The sequence below is a fragment of the Aptenodytes forsteri genome, unplaced genomic scaffold, assembly GCF_000699145.1.
Source record: "Aptenodytes forsteri isolate BGI_AS27 unplaced genomic scaffold, ASM69914v1 Scaffold139, whole genome shotgun sequence".
NCBI lineage: Eukaryota > Metazoa > Chordata > Aves > Sphenisciformes > Spheniscidae > Aptenodytes > Aptenodytes forsteri.
In genome coordinates, this window is record NW_008794414.1 from 2,405,664 (window position 1) to 2,420,773 (window position 15,110).

Consider the following 15,110-nt stretch of genomic DNA (forward strand, 5'->3'; position numbering starts at 1 on the left):
AAAAATATTTAATTTTAGGTGGTCAAAGTCATATAGCTGAGGTTGGGGGAGGGGGACAAAACAAATTCGGCACATCTGGGACTTCAGCTGCTGGTCGTATCATCCCTGGTCAGCCAACTGGACATGCAAAGCCCATGTCAAGAGAGGGAGGAGAAGAGAGAGAGAAAACCGCTTGTAAACTACTGAAAATCACAACAACGCGTAACTTTGCAAGGATATCCGTCTGGGCAAATCATGGTTTGAATATCGAAGATTTCGGCAGTGGCATAGTCAGGGCCCCCCCAGGGCGGGCTGAGGAACACAACATCTGCTTGCAGGTCGGCAGCCAGCACCATGAAGTCTCCGCACACGAATTCTATCTGATCCGCCACGCCGTACACCTCAGCATTGTTGCGCGCAAGACTGAGCTTCTCAGGATCAATATCAATAGCGATCACTGCAAACAAAAGAGCAAGCAAACGCACAGGTTAACGTGAACTGTGAATGCCACCTGACCACCAAAAGGATGTTTCATAAGGAAGGTGTTCTTCTGCAGCCACCAGACACAAGTCCATCTATAATCTACATTTGCGCGGTGAGTGACTACTTCAGTTTTGTAGGTTATGGTAGACATGAAGCTACAGTTCCTCAGAGGGGAAGGACCTGCCCTTGCATGGCAGGAGCAGAGGTTCCACCAAGAGCAGAACAGCTGCATAATCAAACCAGCAAGGGAAGCCACGCAGCCAAGACTGGGAAGGCTCAGCTGCTGTTGCAAAGCTGGGAAACTTTAGCTTTTGGCAGCTACTACATATACTGCCATGACAATCCTCCATCTCAGCTCAAGTAGTGGACAGGTAAGGCTGCCCGCCTAAGAGAGGAAGTCCTCCTCGCTTCAATCTTGGCAGGAGCCTGACAGCTTAAATGGTGTCAATTAGAAGCTTACTCTTCTCCTTTGTTAAAGATAAACATTTATCTGTGGCTGATCACATTGTAATGAAAATTGAGTTCAAAAAAACCACCCAACACAGCACAAGGGAGATGATACAAGGGCAGTACATAATCATAGAAATAAAAATTTAGCCAGGAAATACAAAAAGCTAAGTGAAATTCAGAAAATATTTATAGAATGGGCCACAGCCTACCAAATTTAATGCAGTAGAAACTACCATTTATCGTGCTCAGAAATTACTCAGAAGTGTTAGATGAGCTGGTATTTCACCAGACTCTTTGATGAGTAGAGGAATATCAAGTAGTCAGTGTTTTTACAGAAAGCACTCCCAATGTTTCACTGCAATTTCATTAGCTGGCAACAGGAACTTAGACTAATACTAAGTTATCATGACTTTTCTGTATGTGGTTCTGCTGCACCTGCAGGTTATCCCATTCAAGTGTTTTAAGTACTGTTCACAGGTAACCTGCTTTTGAGTACACAGACTTGGTGTAACAATTGGGAAAAGCAGCAGCTTTGTGGCGTCTCTGCAGGTCAGCACTGCAAACAGAATTCAACCTTTACCAGCAATCTTCAGAGCATCCGACAGACTAGTTACTACGCCACGTAAAAATAACTTTGACTAGTACAACACAAATCCAACTCTGACTTAAAATAGAAAAGCAGTTTTATAGGTCCTTTTTAAAAACAGAAAGCTCTGTTGATGAAGCAAAAAAGCTTCTGTTGCTTCAGAAGCACTGAGGAAAAAAAAAAATCAGCGAACAAAGTGCATACCGAAATTTTTAGGGAAAAAGATTGAAGAAACAAAATAATGCGCTATATACAACACCTGCTTACCTCTTTTTGAGGTCAACGCAAACTGAATAGCGTTTCCTCCAACCCCACAGAACGCATCCACTATGATGTCGCAGTTGAATGACTGACTAACCCGGATGGCAATATGCTCAGCTATTTTCTCAGGAGTAACAGAAAACCAACCCTCTGCAACGGAAAAGGAAGAAGTGTATTTTTGCCTCTTATTTCAAGGTCACCCAAATGAAAAACAGACCACCAACCCCCACACACAACTGAAGGTTTAGCGTTAATCCCAACAATTTTGGCTTAGCACATTCGACCAGGAAATACAGGCTTTGAAGATGATAAACTCTGGTCAGTCCAGCCATTTGCTAAGCAAACAAAGTCTCGCTGAAGCAAACAGATATGCCTGAATCTCGGTAAATGCTTTGTTGAACTTGGTGCTGAGGATTCTGGCTTATCAAGGACAAGTCCACTGAAGCAGCTACAAAAAAATTTATACATCACGATTCTGCTCTGTAACAAATAAAACCAGAAATATATTCTCTCTTATCCGACATGTTATTTTCTTTACAGCAATGTCTGGTCTGCCAAATAATCTACGTGTTTATGTGGGAGAGCATTAGAAGTGAAAGGCTTACAAAACCAACAAACCCAAGATACAAAAGATTACTAATCTTAATTCCTTCTTTACCTATAAATTTATGGTTTGGAAGTGGTTTCCATGTAAACATGGAAAAAAGTAACTTTGAAAGTGACTGCTGAAAGTCAGAACAAAACAGAACAAAACTAGATCCATCAGCATATTTGAAAGTTTCACAAAATTATTTTATAAAATATAGAAACAGAAAAATGTCACTGAGTTTCTGAAAAAGTCCTGACCACGCATAATTTCAGTACAGTATGATCTTTGGCAAACATCAGGACTAATGCAAACAGGGGTGTCCCATGCTAGAAGCCCTACTGAAGCCCAAGACTTCTGTTCGCCTGCTTGCTGGGGGATGGAATTTATCCAGAGGTGCAAACGCACACTCGGCAATGCTCCTCTTGTAAGAAAAGCAGTAATAAACTGCAAGAAGGGCCACAGTTTTGGACACTTCTTGTACCACCAAGTCAGCACACTTTGTACTAAACACACCTCTGTCTAGTTTAATTCCCTCGTCAAACCGAGAGAACAGCCGGTAGCGTTGTGCCCAGTACTTGGCCAGCTCCGGATCAGCAGCAATCTCGGCAGGTATAGCTCCCAGCACAATTTTATTCCTTCTTCTCCTTTTTTTCTCCTTCTTCTTTGCGGTAATTTTTTCATCTACAGCTGGAAGACACTGCAAAAGTTAACAGTCACTGTTCTTGTAGGCTAGGAACGTAATCGGTAGGTAGGTGAGAGTTAAGATACAAGATGCTCATGTTTAACAACACTGCTAAATGTCCTTTATTACTGTTTGCCAGATTATGCAGATTAGTGGTTTAAGTTAAAAAAGAGCATCCTATATTTCAAGGGAATAGTGTTACCTGACAGGTATCAGTCACAGTCCTAAAAATCCTAACAGTTCACCCATTATTTAAGAGCCTTAACAGGCTAGCCATCATCTTCAACTGATGGCAATAAACTCTACACAGTGAGCAAAACAAGTGGATCAGAGACCAATTTAATGCCCTTATATAAATAAGGAATAAGAACCAATCTAGACAAGAGTTTTACGGTAGAAATCTAACATAATTGAATTACTATAGGAAGGATTAAACTATATGTAGAAACCTGAATAATCTGGTTTTCCTTTGTTTACAGTGTTAAATAGAAAAGTTCATATTATAGATTTTTTTTTCCCCCTAGAAAATAATTTTAACACCACGTGCTCCCCAAAGCTCAGCAATGTGCGTCCAAGAACCCAAAACCTGACGGTCTGTGCATCTACAGAGGTTAATGACCCTCATCCTTACAGGGGAAAAAGGGTGTGAGTTGGAGACCTGTTAGATCACATCTAGGATCAACAATGACTGTTCATCTATAAAGAAATACTGCCAATATTAGAGACAAGACCCGGGATTCTGGTGCTCCAGGAATAAGCTACTTCCACTAGCACAGCTCTCCATCAGCCTCATCACCCCTTGGACCTAACGAGTCTTTTTGAATAAACAGAATAAATAAATACCACACAATGCTGTAATTTGGGAAGGCAGTATTAAGTCCACTGCCAATTCATTTCCAGTTTGTAGGAAACTGATGTACCTTGGCTGACGTCCTCTGTCTCTGCCCGGAGATAATCGGGAATATCCAGAGAGACTAGCTGCCGCCCGCAGCCACGCTCCTGCCTCCCCACACCCTGCCCATCGGAGCTGCTCGCTGCCGCGTCCTGCGCTTCCTCCTCAAGGTGATTCCCTCCAGGTTCTGTGACGGCCGCACTGGAAGACGGTGGCTTTTGGTTTTCGGCGTTCAGTGTCGCAGTCTGTGCGGCAGCAATGCTTTCCTGATCCTCCGAGTCGCTGCTCACGGACAATGCCTCCGCTTTACCCTGAGGGGAGGCTGTCTGGGATGCGGCTTCCTCCCCAGGTTTATTAACCCGCTTTAGGAACTCTTCCACCTGCAATTGTCAAATATCACGGACGATTAGATGGTGCTGTTAACCAGCTACCAAGAGCACAGTTTAAAAGCCTTACAGTTCAAAAGCACCTGCCATGCATGCACTCTCTACCACATGTATTTTCAAAAAAGTAAAATATCCAGAGTCAAAACATTCAGGAAGTCCTTAACCGTGCTCTCTTTTTACAACATTTGGAAACAAGTTGTCTTTGGGAACTAGATACCAGCTACTTGCAAAAGAGAAACTCCACAAAATCGACTGATAAATACAGTAAATAATTCTCAAGTAATATCTGAAATATAGTCAGACTTGCCACAGCACAGCTGACCAACACTACTACTTTTTAATTAACTGTCTTTTCTCCGATCTGCATTTGGAGCAGCTGGACTCTGCTTTCAGATTAGCATAAACAGGTAAAATTACCTTCAGACATTAGTTGCCTCATCTCCAAGATGTACCAAACGGTGCATGTGCTAAAGGGTTCTGCTGCACAGTAGAGAGCTCAACATTGCATCCTAACCAACGTGCAGACGCCAGTCCAAACTCCTCAAAGGCACACACAGACGCTCACTTCTACGTTACAGTTGCTCTGAGTGGCACTAGGCCTGGGGCAGCTCCTTACCAGAAAGTCTGAGGAAACTTAGAACTTTTTTTTTTCTTCACATAATTAAAAGTTGCCCTCAAACTGTACTGGCCTCAGGTACAAGATGGCAATGGTCAAGCCTTTGACCAAAAATTATAGCAATGGGCCTGAGGTTCAACACAGTATGTGCTGTCACCACCAGAAAACAGTGTTACGCACTTGGGTGTTAGGGAATGCCAAGCATCCCAGAAGGCGGCAAAGTAACATTGAAAATCTGAGAAAACAGATTTTAAAGAGACTTAACTAAAGAAATCTACAGTGAACAAGTTTTTCTACTAATTACTGATTTCTGAGTTTAAAAAAAAATTAAAGCATAAAGTTAGAGGTGAAAATAAACGCAGGTAGAGGTGTAAGCAAAAATGTTGATACAAATTACTAAGAACATGGAGCTACATGAAATACACTAACCTATACAAACGTTTATCTCTCACTGCTGAAATGCCAGCACTAAAAAATGCCCTCACATGCATTTTAAAATCAGAGATACTTTTAATAACTATAGAAACCTACACACACCTCTAAAGGAGTGATGCACCCAGATGTTAGGAATGACTTTCACATAACTTCACCATTAAGCTCACATTCCTCTTGACAGATTGCCAAGAGTCCACCAATGCCTTTCCCTATCCACCCTAACCTAACTACTCTTCGCCTAAGCAGGGAAGGGAAGAAAGGTAAAGAGAAAAAAGAAAAAAGAAAAAAAAAAGAGAAGGAAGAATAAAAAGCAGTGGACTGACACTTAAAAAATGCCACCTACTCTGGGCAATTATTTTTTTTTTCATTTTCATAATTCAACACCTAAGGGAGCAGATAAATCTATGAATCACAGCAACACTAAAAATTAAACCTACCTTCTTCAAAGTTTTTTTTTTTTTGCAAGACATTTCAGATCCCTCTGTAAAGAAGATGTGTGTGTTTTTGCTCTTCCTTGGTTTACGCATATCCAAGAATTTGGACTTGAGTTTTGCTTTTTTCTCCAAGTACTGCACACTTCGGTGGGTGAAATCTGGAATTCCACCATACCTGAAGTTAAAAAAAAAAAAAAAAGGACTTGGTTAATTTCCAATCTGGAAGCTTTAACATGAATGTTGATGTCTACAGAAAATGATTTAGACTAAATTATTCCTTTATGAGATGTTCGCTCCACTCTTAAAATATATGTCACTGGATGTAGCTACAAAATAACGTACCTTCATGAAAACTTTTAAATATTTTTATTTGAAAACTTTTACCCAAATTGGTTTTAGATTTTTTTTCTTTTCCTAATAGGTGTATAACTTTAGGTGGAAACAATTACCCAGACCAGCCTGAAGAATAGGAAATGAAAAAATATCTTGATTAGTACAATGAAACATCTTTTGGTGGCTGAAAAGAACCTCCAAAACAGCTACTTTTGTCTCCTGGCAAACACAATTTAAAAAAAAAAAAAAAAAAAAGGGAAATATGGGCAATTCACTTCAATTTTTATAAAGTAGAACAGAGATTGTCAACTACAAAACACACTCCTCTTTGAAACATACATATATACACACACACTAAACAACTTGCATCCTGCAGAAGCACTAGACCTAAGCTACAGTCCACCTGTGCCCTGTGATATTACTTCTACAGCACTGACCACCGTAACTTTACGTCATACCACCAAAAATGAAATTTCACTGGTCCAACACCCTGGCAACACTTCATTAGTATAGCAACATTTTACTAGTGTAAAGCAGCCTCATTCCAATATGAAACAGCTATAAATTATGATCTAAGCTCACAGGACTCCAAACTGTGAGGACCATTCATTGTCAGAGCCTTCAAGCTCTCATTTAAGTAGCTAACCAGCCATTTAACGTTTACACAACTGCAAGTACCTTACGAGTTACACTTCTGTTTCAAAGCTTTTCTTTTAATTAAGGAACAACTTTTCTTGTTCTTTAATTAGTCTCTGTAACTTTGCATCTCTCTCTAGCCAAAGGATGACAGTTTTATTAAGAGCAGAGACTAACTTTGGGAATCATCTTCAAAAGTTTAACAAAATGGGAATGGAGATGAATGGTCTAGAGAGAGCTGACTTGCTATGAAGAAACCCTGAGTTCCTCATAAGCAATTACTTTTGTCCTGTGCCACACTTGAAACCCAAAACAGAGCAGGTTTCCTCAGGATCTTCCACTGGGTTCTCATCCACATCCAGTTCATGGCTAGGAAAAAACGCAGACAACAAAGTTACTTGCTGTAAAACACACTCTTATTTTACAGATATACCACTAAGAAACTCACATAATGAAAACATTTAAATGTGGGCTTCAGTAAGTTCTTCCACACACTGCTGAAACCAAGCAAGGCAGGTAACATCAGCCTATTCATATACATGAGCACATACTTTCCCCCCACGCCCCTCCAATTCTAGGGATGTATGTCCTTCTATTGGGGTTATAATATTCCGAATGACCTCTTAAAATATTTAATATCAAGCCCTACATGGAATCAATGAAGATAGTGTTTGTCCACCCTGTTTCCAAATTACCTTCATCATCTATTACGTTATCTATATTACTATCTATTATTAATGCTATGGCAACAGCAAAATATTAGAACAAAACCAAAGCTACGTGATTAGCCTATAACAATTCCATCCATCCCTTAACCTTCGAGTTTGTAAATCTGTTAGAGAGGAAGAGCCATCTCATCATCTTTGAGGCTACAAATTTTTAGAGAAGAAAGAAAAAGACCGTGACAAGGCAGAGATTAGCTATTTTATGATTGCCATAGCATGGAGCACTTTACTGGCAGCATACAATTCAGTTAAACAATACAAATTATTTACTATCATTTTTGTATCATCTACACTAATTAGACCTAGATAAGCAAGTTGTCCTATCCAATTTAACAACCTTGTACACTGCAGTGGCACAAGAATAGTACCATCACCCCGCACGGTCATCGAGGCCATACACTGTTTTCATAAAGCAACGAAGAGAAGAAATATCCACTGCTTGCTGCCAGGTAAAGTGACAAGCTGTGATGGAAGACTATGTGGTTTTGTACTGAAGTTTTAACTCTCAATCTCAATCAAACAAATAGTTACTATAAATCAGGAGGCTTCTGGACCTGGGCTTCTTGACAAAAAAGCTCGTCTAAATTTCATGACTTGCCTTCTCTTGACTTTGGCATGTCTGTATTCAGGAGGCTCTTCATCCTCATCTTCATCTCGGTCACGAAGCAGCAACTGTTCTTTGCCATTTGAATTCGAGCTACATGACCCCTGCGAACCTAAGAAAGACAGATGAGATCATATTTTCCTTCTGCATAAATGAATTCCTTATCTTCCTGTCCCCAAAGTACATCTGCAGCTACAGTTAGGTTGTCGTACATACCTGAATCTGACAAATAAGGCACAAGTGCCAAACACACATACCTTCACCTGTCTTTGTTTGAGGGACAACATACCAATGCAAGCTTCCAGTCTTAGTTACACTGTAGAGTTAATAATCTTAAGCAGGACCAACGTCAAATTATCTCAGCTCTCCAAGAAAAATAAAATGCCTACAAGGTACAAATTCAAAACAGTTTCTTCCTTGTGTGTAAATTTTGTTTCCATTTCATTAGCTATGCAAAGATATTCACATACATTTAATAAGAGAGGATTCCAACGCTCCTCTCATTTCTTGTTGGAAGGGAGATTTTCCTTTCACCTCTCCCATTCCAACTGTACTGTAGGATCAAGATGGGACCACACCCGCTTCTTCCTTCCTTAGAAAGTCACTAGTGGCGGACTCTAGAGGTTTCCCACCAAACTGAAGTCCTGGGCTGCTGAAACTTAACTCACATGCTTCATCCCTCCTCTTTAGCAGGAGAAACCATACACCAGTCAGGAAAGACGTTACACTGCTGCTTACAGTGAATGCTGGCAGGAAGAACTGGCAGGCAAACAAGATGGCCCCCTCCTTTCTCTGCATGCTGAACTGGCTGGCAAAAATGTCTCCAGCCCAGTCTTGTACCTCCCTCACAGAAGCTCTTCCAGTAGCGTAAGGCACAGCCACTGGCTTTCATCATACTACTACACCACCTGGCACTTTCACTTGTTAGCACTAGCTGTGAACATGTGAATCTGGGGTTGTAGAGATGACTGCAGCTCACTGCCTAATTGATTGCTTAACGCTGGAAGGGACCTCTGGAAGACATCTGGTCCACAGTAACACAGTACAACAAAACAAGAGTTTATTCTCAAGTATGGCATTTTTAGACAGAAGGCAAACCCCTCCCCCAACCCCAGAACTGCAGAACTATTTTTTTTCCTCAGAAAGCTGTTATTAAAATTTGTCAGATTCATGAGAACATCAACCCGAGTTTTCATTCATTTTAGACTATCAGTGAGAAAAGACACATCAGCTGAATGACACAGCTGCAATACCAAGATAAAAAAAATAAATACGCACTAACAGTGCTCTCTCACCACTTTCTGTAGTACATTTGAAGATTTATGAAGTACATGTTCTGTTAAAATCACGTCTGGCTGAAGAACACATTCAATATACAGGTTAGAGAGGAGAGAGATCGTCCAGATAAGCAGAGGGAAGAAAAAGGAATCAAGTATGCAATCATCCCACAAAATACTTGATCAACTTTTTAAAAATGGCATAATACAGACATGCCCTTGTTTCTTATATATAACTGCCTAGAGAAATTCTGGTAGAATCAATTTTAGCGCATTTTGTATTACCTGACTGGTTAATACTTTTATTTTCACAAGATGCACTCCTTTTCCTGGTTCCTCCATCACAGGGTTCCTTCTGGCTTTCACTGTCAGATGAACTACGCTCTTGAGGACCTTGACAGGCTACTGCCAGAGCTGCACTGCTCTGCTGCGCTTCCTCCAAATTCAGATTTAAGTTACAAATCCCAGTGATTATTTCACTGTGGGGCTCAGCACTCGAAGGGAGCGTTTCCTCACTTCTGGTGTTAGAGGAAGACAGCTCCAAGTTCAGCACTTCGCTCTGTTCAGCCCCTGGGCTAACCAAGTCCATTTTTCCTGACAGACCCGTCTCCTGGGTAACCCCATTAGCTTCCACGTTGTCACCATGTGAGCTCTCAGTAGTCCATCCTTGACTTGTCCAATACTGAAACTGTTCCCAGTAATACCAGTACAGTTCGCTATAATGCTGCTCCCACTCTTCCCTGGTGTCCGGACTATTCCAAGGCTCAGAAGCTGTGGTGGCCTCAGACGATGAGACCTCTTGATGCTTCTCCTGCCAACTTTGCCAAAGAAGGCCCTCTCCGTACTCACTCCAGTACTTCTCCCATCTTTCTTTAAGTTCGCTGGGTAAAGCCTCATTTGCAAGACTTCCTGAACTTTCACAGTTCCCTTCACTTACAACCTGAGGTTTGCTGCTCTTCTCACGTTGCTCTGTAGCAAGGGCCAGCTCACCAGAAATGGACTGGATATGACCACCACAAGCTCGATCCTGGCGTTCCTGCCTCATTTTATCCTCATGTTTTTGCTGTAACTCTTTTTTCTTCTTCTTTTTCTTTTTCATAATCTTCATGTTACTTCTCTTTCTATAATTTTCTGTTGCCTAAAATATAATGGAAAAACATACTTAGAAGTCCACAATGTATATGCAGTCTTTTCTTGTCCTCTCTCCAAGCACGTTTCTGTTTCTGCTGTAACCCTCCCTCTCACTGCAACCCTGCTGCTAGCTTTCTCCCCACAAAAGGTTGTAGGGTTTATGGGTCTCATAGGGCCCCACTGCACAACCTTGGCTGACGTTTCTGAGGAAGTTGTGAGAAAGAGCTGTGAGAAAGTATGTAGAAAGACGCACACACAAAAAAAGGCAGAATTACAGACAGAAGTGGGGCTGCTGAGAGGGAAGTCATCAGTAGCTCAAGGATTCAGAAGGAAAGACATCAACATGAAACACTGTAAAATCCTAAAGGGAGGTTGGTCAGGAATTGAGGCGTCACTGGGCTGAGCTCAACAGTAAAACGGTATCTCAGTAACATCAAGGACCTGTTTTAGAGGGCTGTGGAAGCTGACTCTTACTGTCAGCTGGTATCTGCCTGGCCAGCAAACACTGTTCAGGTGTCTAATTATGGTAGCGAACATATAATGCTCAGCCTAACAGAATGTTAAATCCTTGCTATCTTTGGGCGCTTTAAACAAAAAAGCATCGCTTTATACTCGTGAGCTCTGTAAATCCTGCAGCTGAATCTCTATATGTCTGAACACACTGACCCAAAAGAGGGGTGTAATATTCTTCCCATCCCATACTGATCTCCAAGTTGGCTAACAGAAACACAAGGAAACAGCCTCCTCTCCAAACAGGTGGCCCTTTCATTTGTGCAATACAACCATTTCACTTGTTACAACAAACTCATACTACTACAGTTGTCTAGTGGAACAGATGACAGAAAAACCTGTTACTGAAAGGAAACATTAAGGTAACTTGCTGGTTTCATCAAATACAACTCCACTTGTTTCAGTGGGGCTTCCTGTGCTTACAGATATAAACAAGAGAAAAACATCCAAGAAAAGCAAGTTTTTCCATCAGATAAATCTGCCAATTTTTTTCATAAACTGCCAAATTAAGTTTGGCAGGTAAAAAGGCGGTGGTGATGAGGGACTACAACTCACATGGGCAAAAGACTGCAAACGTACAGATATTACTCCAGACCTCCCATCAGCTGCAATCCCTAGTTTTGTTGCCTTGACAAATGCATCAGGTGGACTATAAAGAAGTTAGGTTCGGAGAACTGGCATTATTCTTTCATCCTCGTATCTCATAATGTCGTGTTAATACACACAGTGCAAAGCACAATGCTTAGTAGTAATCTAGTAAAAACATACATTATTTTTTCATTCAACTTATTTGCGGTATTACTACATAGCAACAAAAATTGCATGTATGCTTTGGGCTTGAAGTTGGACGCCTGTAAGGTCTATTTAGATGCCATCAATTAAAATCACATACAAGTTTATCCTATTTATTTACAAATGAATCAGGTCAGAACCATGGAGTGCTCTGCACAGAAGTACTCTCTCACTGCCAGGGAGGTCTATATTCCATAAAGTGGACAATGTGGACATCCCACTGTCTTTTTCTCATCTGTGAACAACTTTAGTCTTCCTCTAAAGCCCAAGTGCTCCCTATGGGAAGCAGAGCACCCAAGCCTCACTCCTGCCCTTTGGAACAGCCTGGCTTTATCAGCTGCAAGGGGGATCTGAGAACTAGCTTTTTGTATTAGTATCTAAGTGGTTAAAGCAGACAGTATGAACACACGTGCTCAGATTGGAGTGTGCTAGTTGTCCTGATGCAGAGCACCAACATTACACAGAACAAATAAAGCAAATAAAGATTTACCACAAAGTCCCTGTGGGCTGACTGCCCACCAAACTGAAGAGGCAATCCCATACTCTTCATAAGCTCGGCCTCCGAGTCTAGTTCAACTTCCTCCAGGTCGAGAGCATGATTAGTATCCACCTTTAATGTCACATTGGGACAACGGTTCTCCTCCTCAGACGCTTGTTCCTCCCCTATAAACAAGTTATATTAAGTGAATATAACCTGGCACTGATACCTCAATGCAACAGCATGGCCTACAAAAACGAGCAGAACTGCCTCTTAAGCTTCCTTTCCCATTTAAAATTTTCATCATAAGCATCTTACTGTCCGCATAACTACCAGTAGGAACCAAAATCTAACTTCGACAGCCAAAACATTGCACTGGGTCTGGCTGGGATGGAGTTAACTTTCCTCATATCAGCCTGTATTGAGCTGTGTTTTGGATTCGTGGCCAAAACAGTGTGGACAACATACCGATGTTTTGGCTATTGCTGAGCAGTGCTTGCACAGCACCAAGGCTTTCTCTTTTCCCCACTCTGCCCTCCCCAGTGAGTAGGCTGGGGTGGGCAAGAGATCGGGAGGGGACACAGCTAGGACTGCTGACCCAAACTGGCTGAAGGGATAATCAATACCCTATAATGTGACGCTCAGCAATAAAAACTGGGGTAGAGGGTGTGGGTGCTTGGGGTGAACCCACCACAAACATTCACCTCAATAACTTGCAGAGCAAACTACAGTAACACCCAGCAAACAACAGAAAAATTAGTATTAGGAAAAGAAAATTCTTTACAGGAGTTCTTTTGGCATGTATCAGAGCAAGCATAAAATACAAGAAACTGGTTTTGTTACAAATCTTTCAAAAGCAAGCTAACAAAGATAATACAATTTTACAAAAATGTAATGTGTGAACTACAGAACATCATCATCTCGGAAATAACTGATCGACTATTGAAACACTGCGTGCACATCTATCAAATTTTTAAGCAACATCGTATGTATATAAAATGACAAATACCACTGAGAAAGTAGGAACTGTATACTGATGAAACTTATGAAACACAAAAGCTCTTGACTCAGTTGATAAAACTCAAAAATTTAAGATTTTTTTTTTTGATCAGGATATATTTACCGCCAAATATATATATATATTTACACAGCACAAGACTCTTCTTTTCTTAACTGATTACTCTCACCACAATTCAGTCATATATGCACAAAAACATGGTTTACATTCTCCTTCATTCCATTCACACTGCCTCCATCTAACCTGTGCTATTCATTCTCAGCTTCTATAGTCATTCCTTTCTGTTCAGATTCTTTCCTTTCAAATCAAGCTATTATATGATGCTGGAGCTAGCAATACACCAACGGAAAAATCAGATACCAAAGGAATTATGTTCAGACAGGCATGTGTGGGGAATTTGGGAGGATGGAGCAAGGGACTGGTGTTGAATTTGCCAGAGCATGCACTATGATTATTCCTAAAATACAAGCAAGCAGGGAGAGACTTACCTCTCCAGCCCTCCTCATATGACTCCTCATGTACATGCAAATCATAATTTCCCCCATTAGGGCTATTGTTGCTTTTCTACTTCTGGCCCAGCAGATTAATCAGCAACAGCTAATGTCGTAGGCTGGGGTAGAGTCAGCAGGACAGTATTACTCCCAAGCAAACATCTAGGATTTGCAGACCCTCTGTGATACAATTAATTTTGAGCTAGGAAAGTTGAAATTATGATTTGAGAGCAGGTCAGGCACTTGTAAGCTAATCTGCTCTGTGTACCAGGTGGAGATTATGTGAGCTGGTAAATCTGTGCAAACGATAATAAGCATCGCACCTGGTTTGACACAAACTTCCACGTCAAGATTATAGCAATTTGAAAGTTATGCAAGTGCTAAGTTATTATTCACATCCATCCCCGTAACAAAAGTGCTGAAAAAAAAGCCAGAAGTAAGAATAAAACTATGGGTTAGCAGTTACACAGTCTTACTGTACCTTAAATAACCACACACAACTCACTTTAACTGCACATCATATTACACAGTACATTTTATTACCTTACCTGTACTATCATTGTCATCTTTGACATAAAATCCTTTTAATCCCAGTTTATATAATTTTCGATCTCTGTAAAAATGAAAAGAGACATGGATGCAGAAGGTCATCATTAAAACAAGTTTTTTTACAGTAAAAAATATCATTCAGTGGGACAATCTCCCCAGGAACACGGTAGAGTCCCCATCGCTGGAGGTTTCAAGATGCGATTGGATAGGGTGCTAGATAACCTCATCTAGGCTCCCTTTCCCACAAAATGCTGGCCCAGGTGATCTTTCGAGGTCCCTTCCCACCTGGGCTGCTCTGTGATTCTAAACACACGAAGGAAAGAAAAATATGAAAAATGCAGCACTTTAAAGCCTGATGTGAAAAGCTTACATGAAAGATATTCAGAAAACGTTGCTGCCACACAGAATACCCGGGAATTAAATTTTTGGGGCACAAAACATTCTGCTTAAGTGGGTGGCATTTAGTGTCTTCGGTCCAAAACTGCAAATATTTCAGCCACCACCCAACGCTGAAGGCACCTCATCTCTGCAAGTGCCTCTGCTAAACACCGAGTGTGTTGAACGTCAAAAGCTCCGGCAACGGCCACGACCTCTCCTCCCAAATCACGCATCTGCGAGAGACAGCCCGCGAGCAGCATCTCTCTTTCCTCTCCTCGCTGACAAACCTGCTCCTCCTCTCTGGCTCGGGGAAGCTCCAGGTCCCTCCGCGCCCGTTTGGGGAAGGGAGAGGGGGACGGGGGGCGCCCGCCGGAGCCCCGGCCGCGGAAGGGAGG

General features: G+C 41.5%; 1 protein-coding gene across 1 annotated transcript in view; it reads right to left on the minus strand.

The window, feature by feature from the left end:
- TGS1 (trimethylguanosine synthase 1) overlaps positions 1 to 14,423 on the minus strand; it is a 26,785-nt gene extending 12,362 nt beyond the window's left edge. The window contains exons 1-10 of the mRNA XM_019474655.1: positions 14,337 to 14,423; positions 12,292 to 12,464; positions 9,654 to 10,506; positions 8,086 to 8,203; positions 7,045 to 7,131; positions 5,797 to 5,968; positions 3,951 to 4,302; positions 2,862 to 3,035; positions 1,766 to 1,909; positions 220 to 436 (exon numbers count right to left, since the gene is read on the minus strand). Coding sequence (XP_019330200.1) covers positions 220 to 436; positions 1,766 to 1,909; positions 2,862 to 3,035; positions 3,951 to 4,302; positions 5,797 to 5,968; positions 7,045 to 7,131; positions 8,086 to 8,203; positions 9,654 to 10,506; positions 12,292 to 12,351 — 2,177 coding nt within the window. The 5' untranslated portion in view covers positions 12,352 to 12,464; positions 14,337 to 14,423. The remainder of the gene's footprint in view (positions 1 to 219; positions 437 to 1,765; positions 1,910 to 2,861; positions 3,036 to 3,950; positions 4,303 to 5,796; positions 5,969 to 7,044; positions 7,132 to 8,085; positions 8,204 to 9,653; positions 10,507 to 12,291; positions 12,465 to 14,336) is intronic.
- Between the last annotated feature and the right edge of the window lie 687 nt (positions 14,424 to 15,110).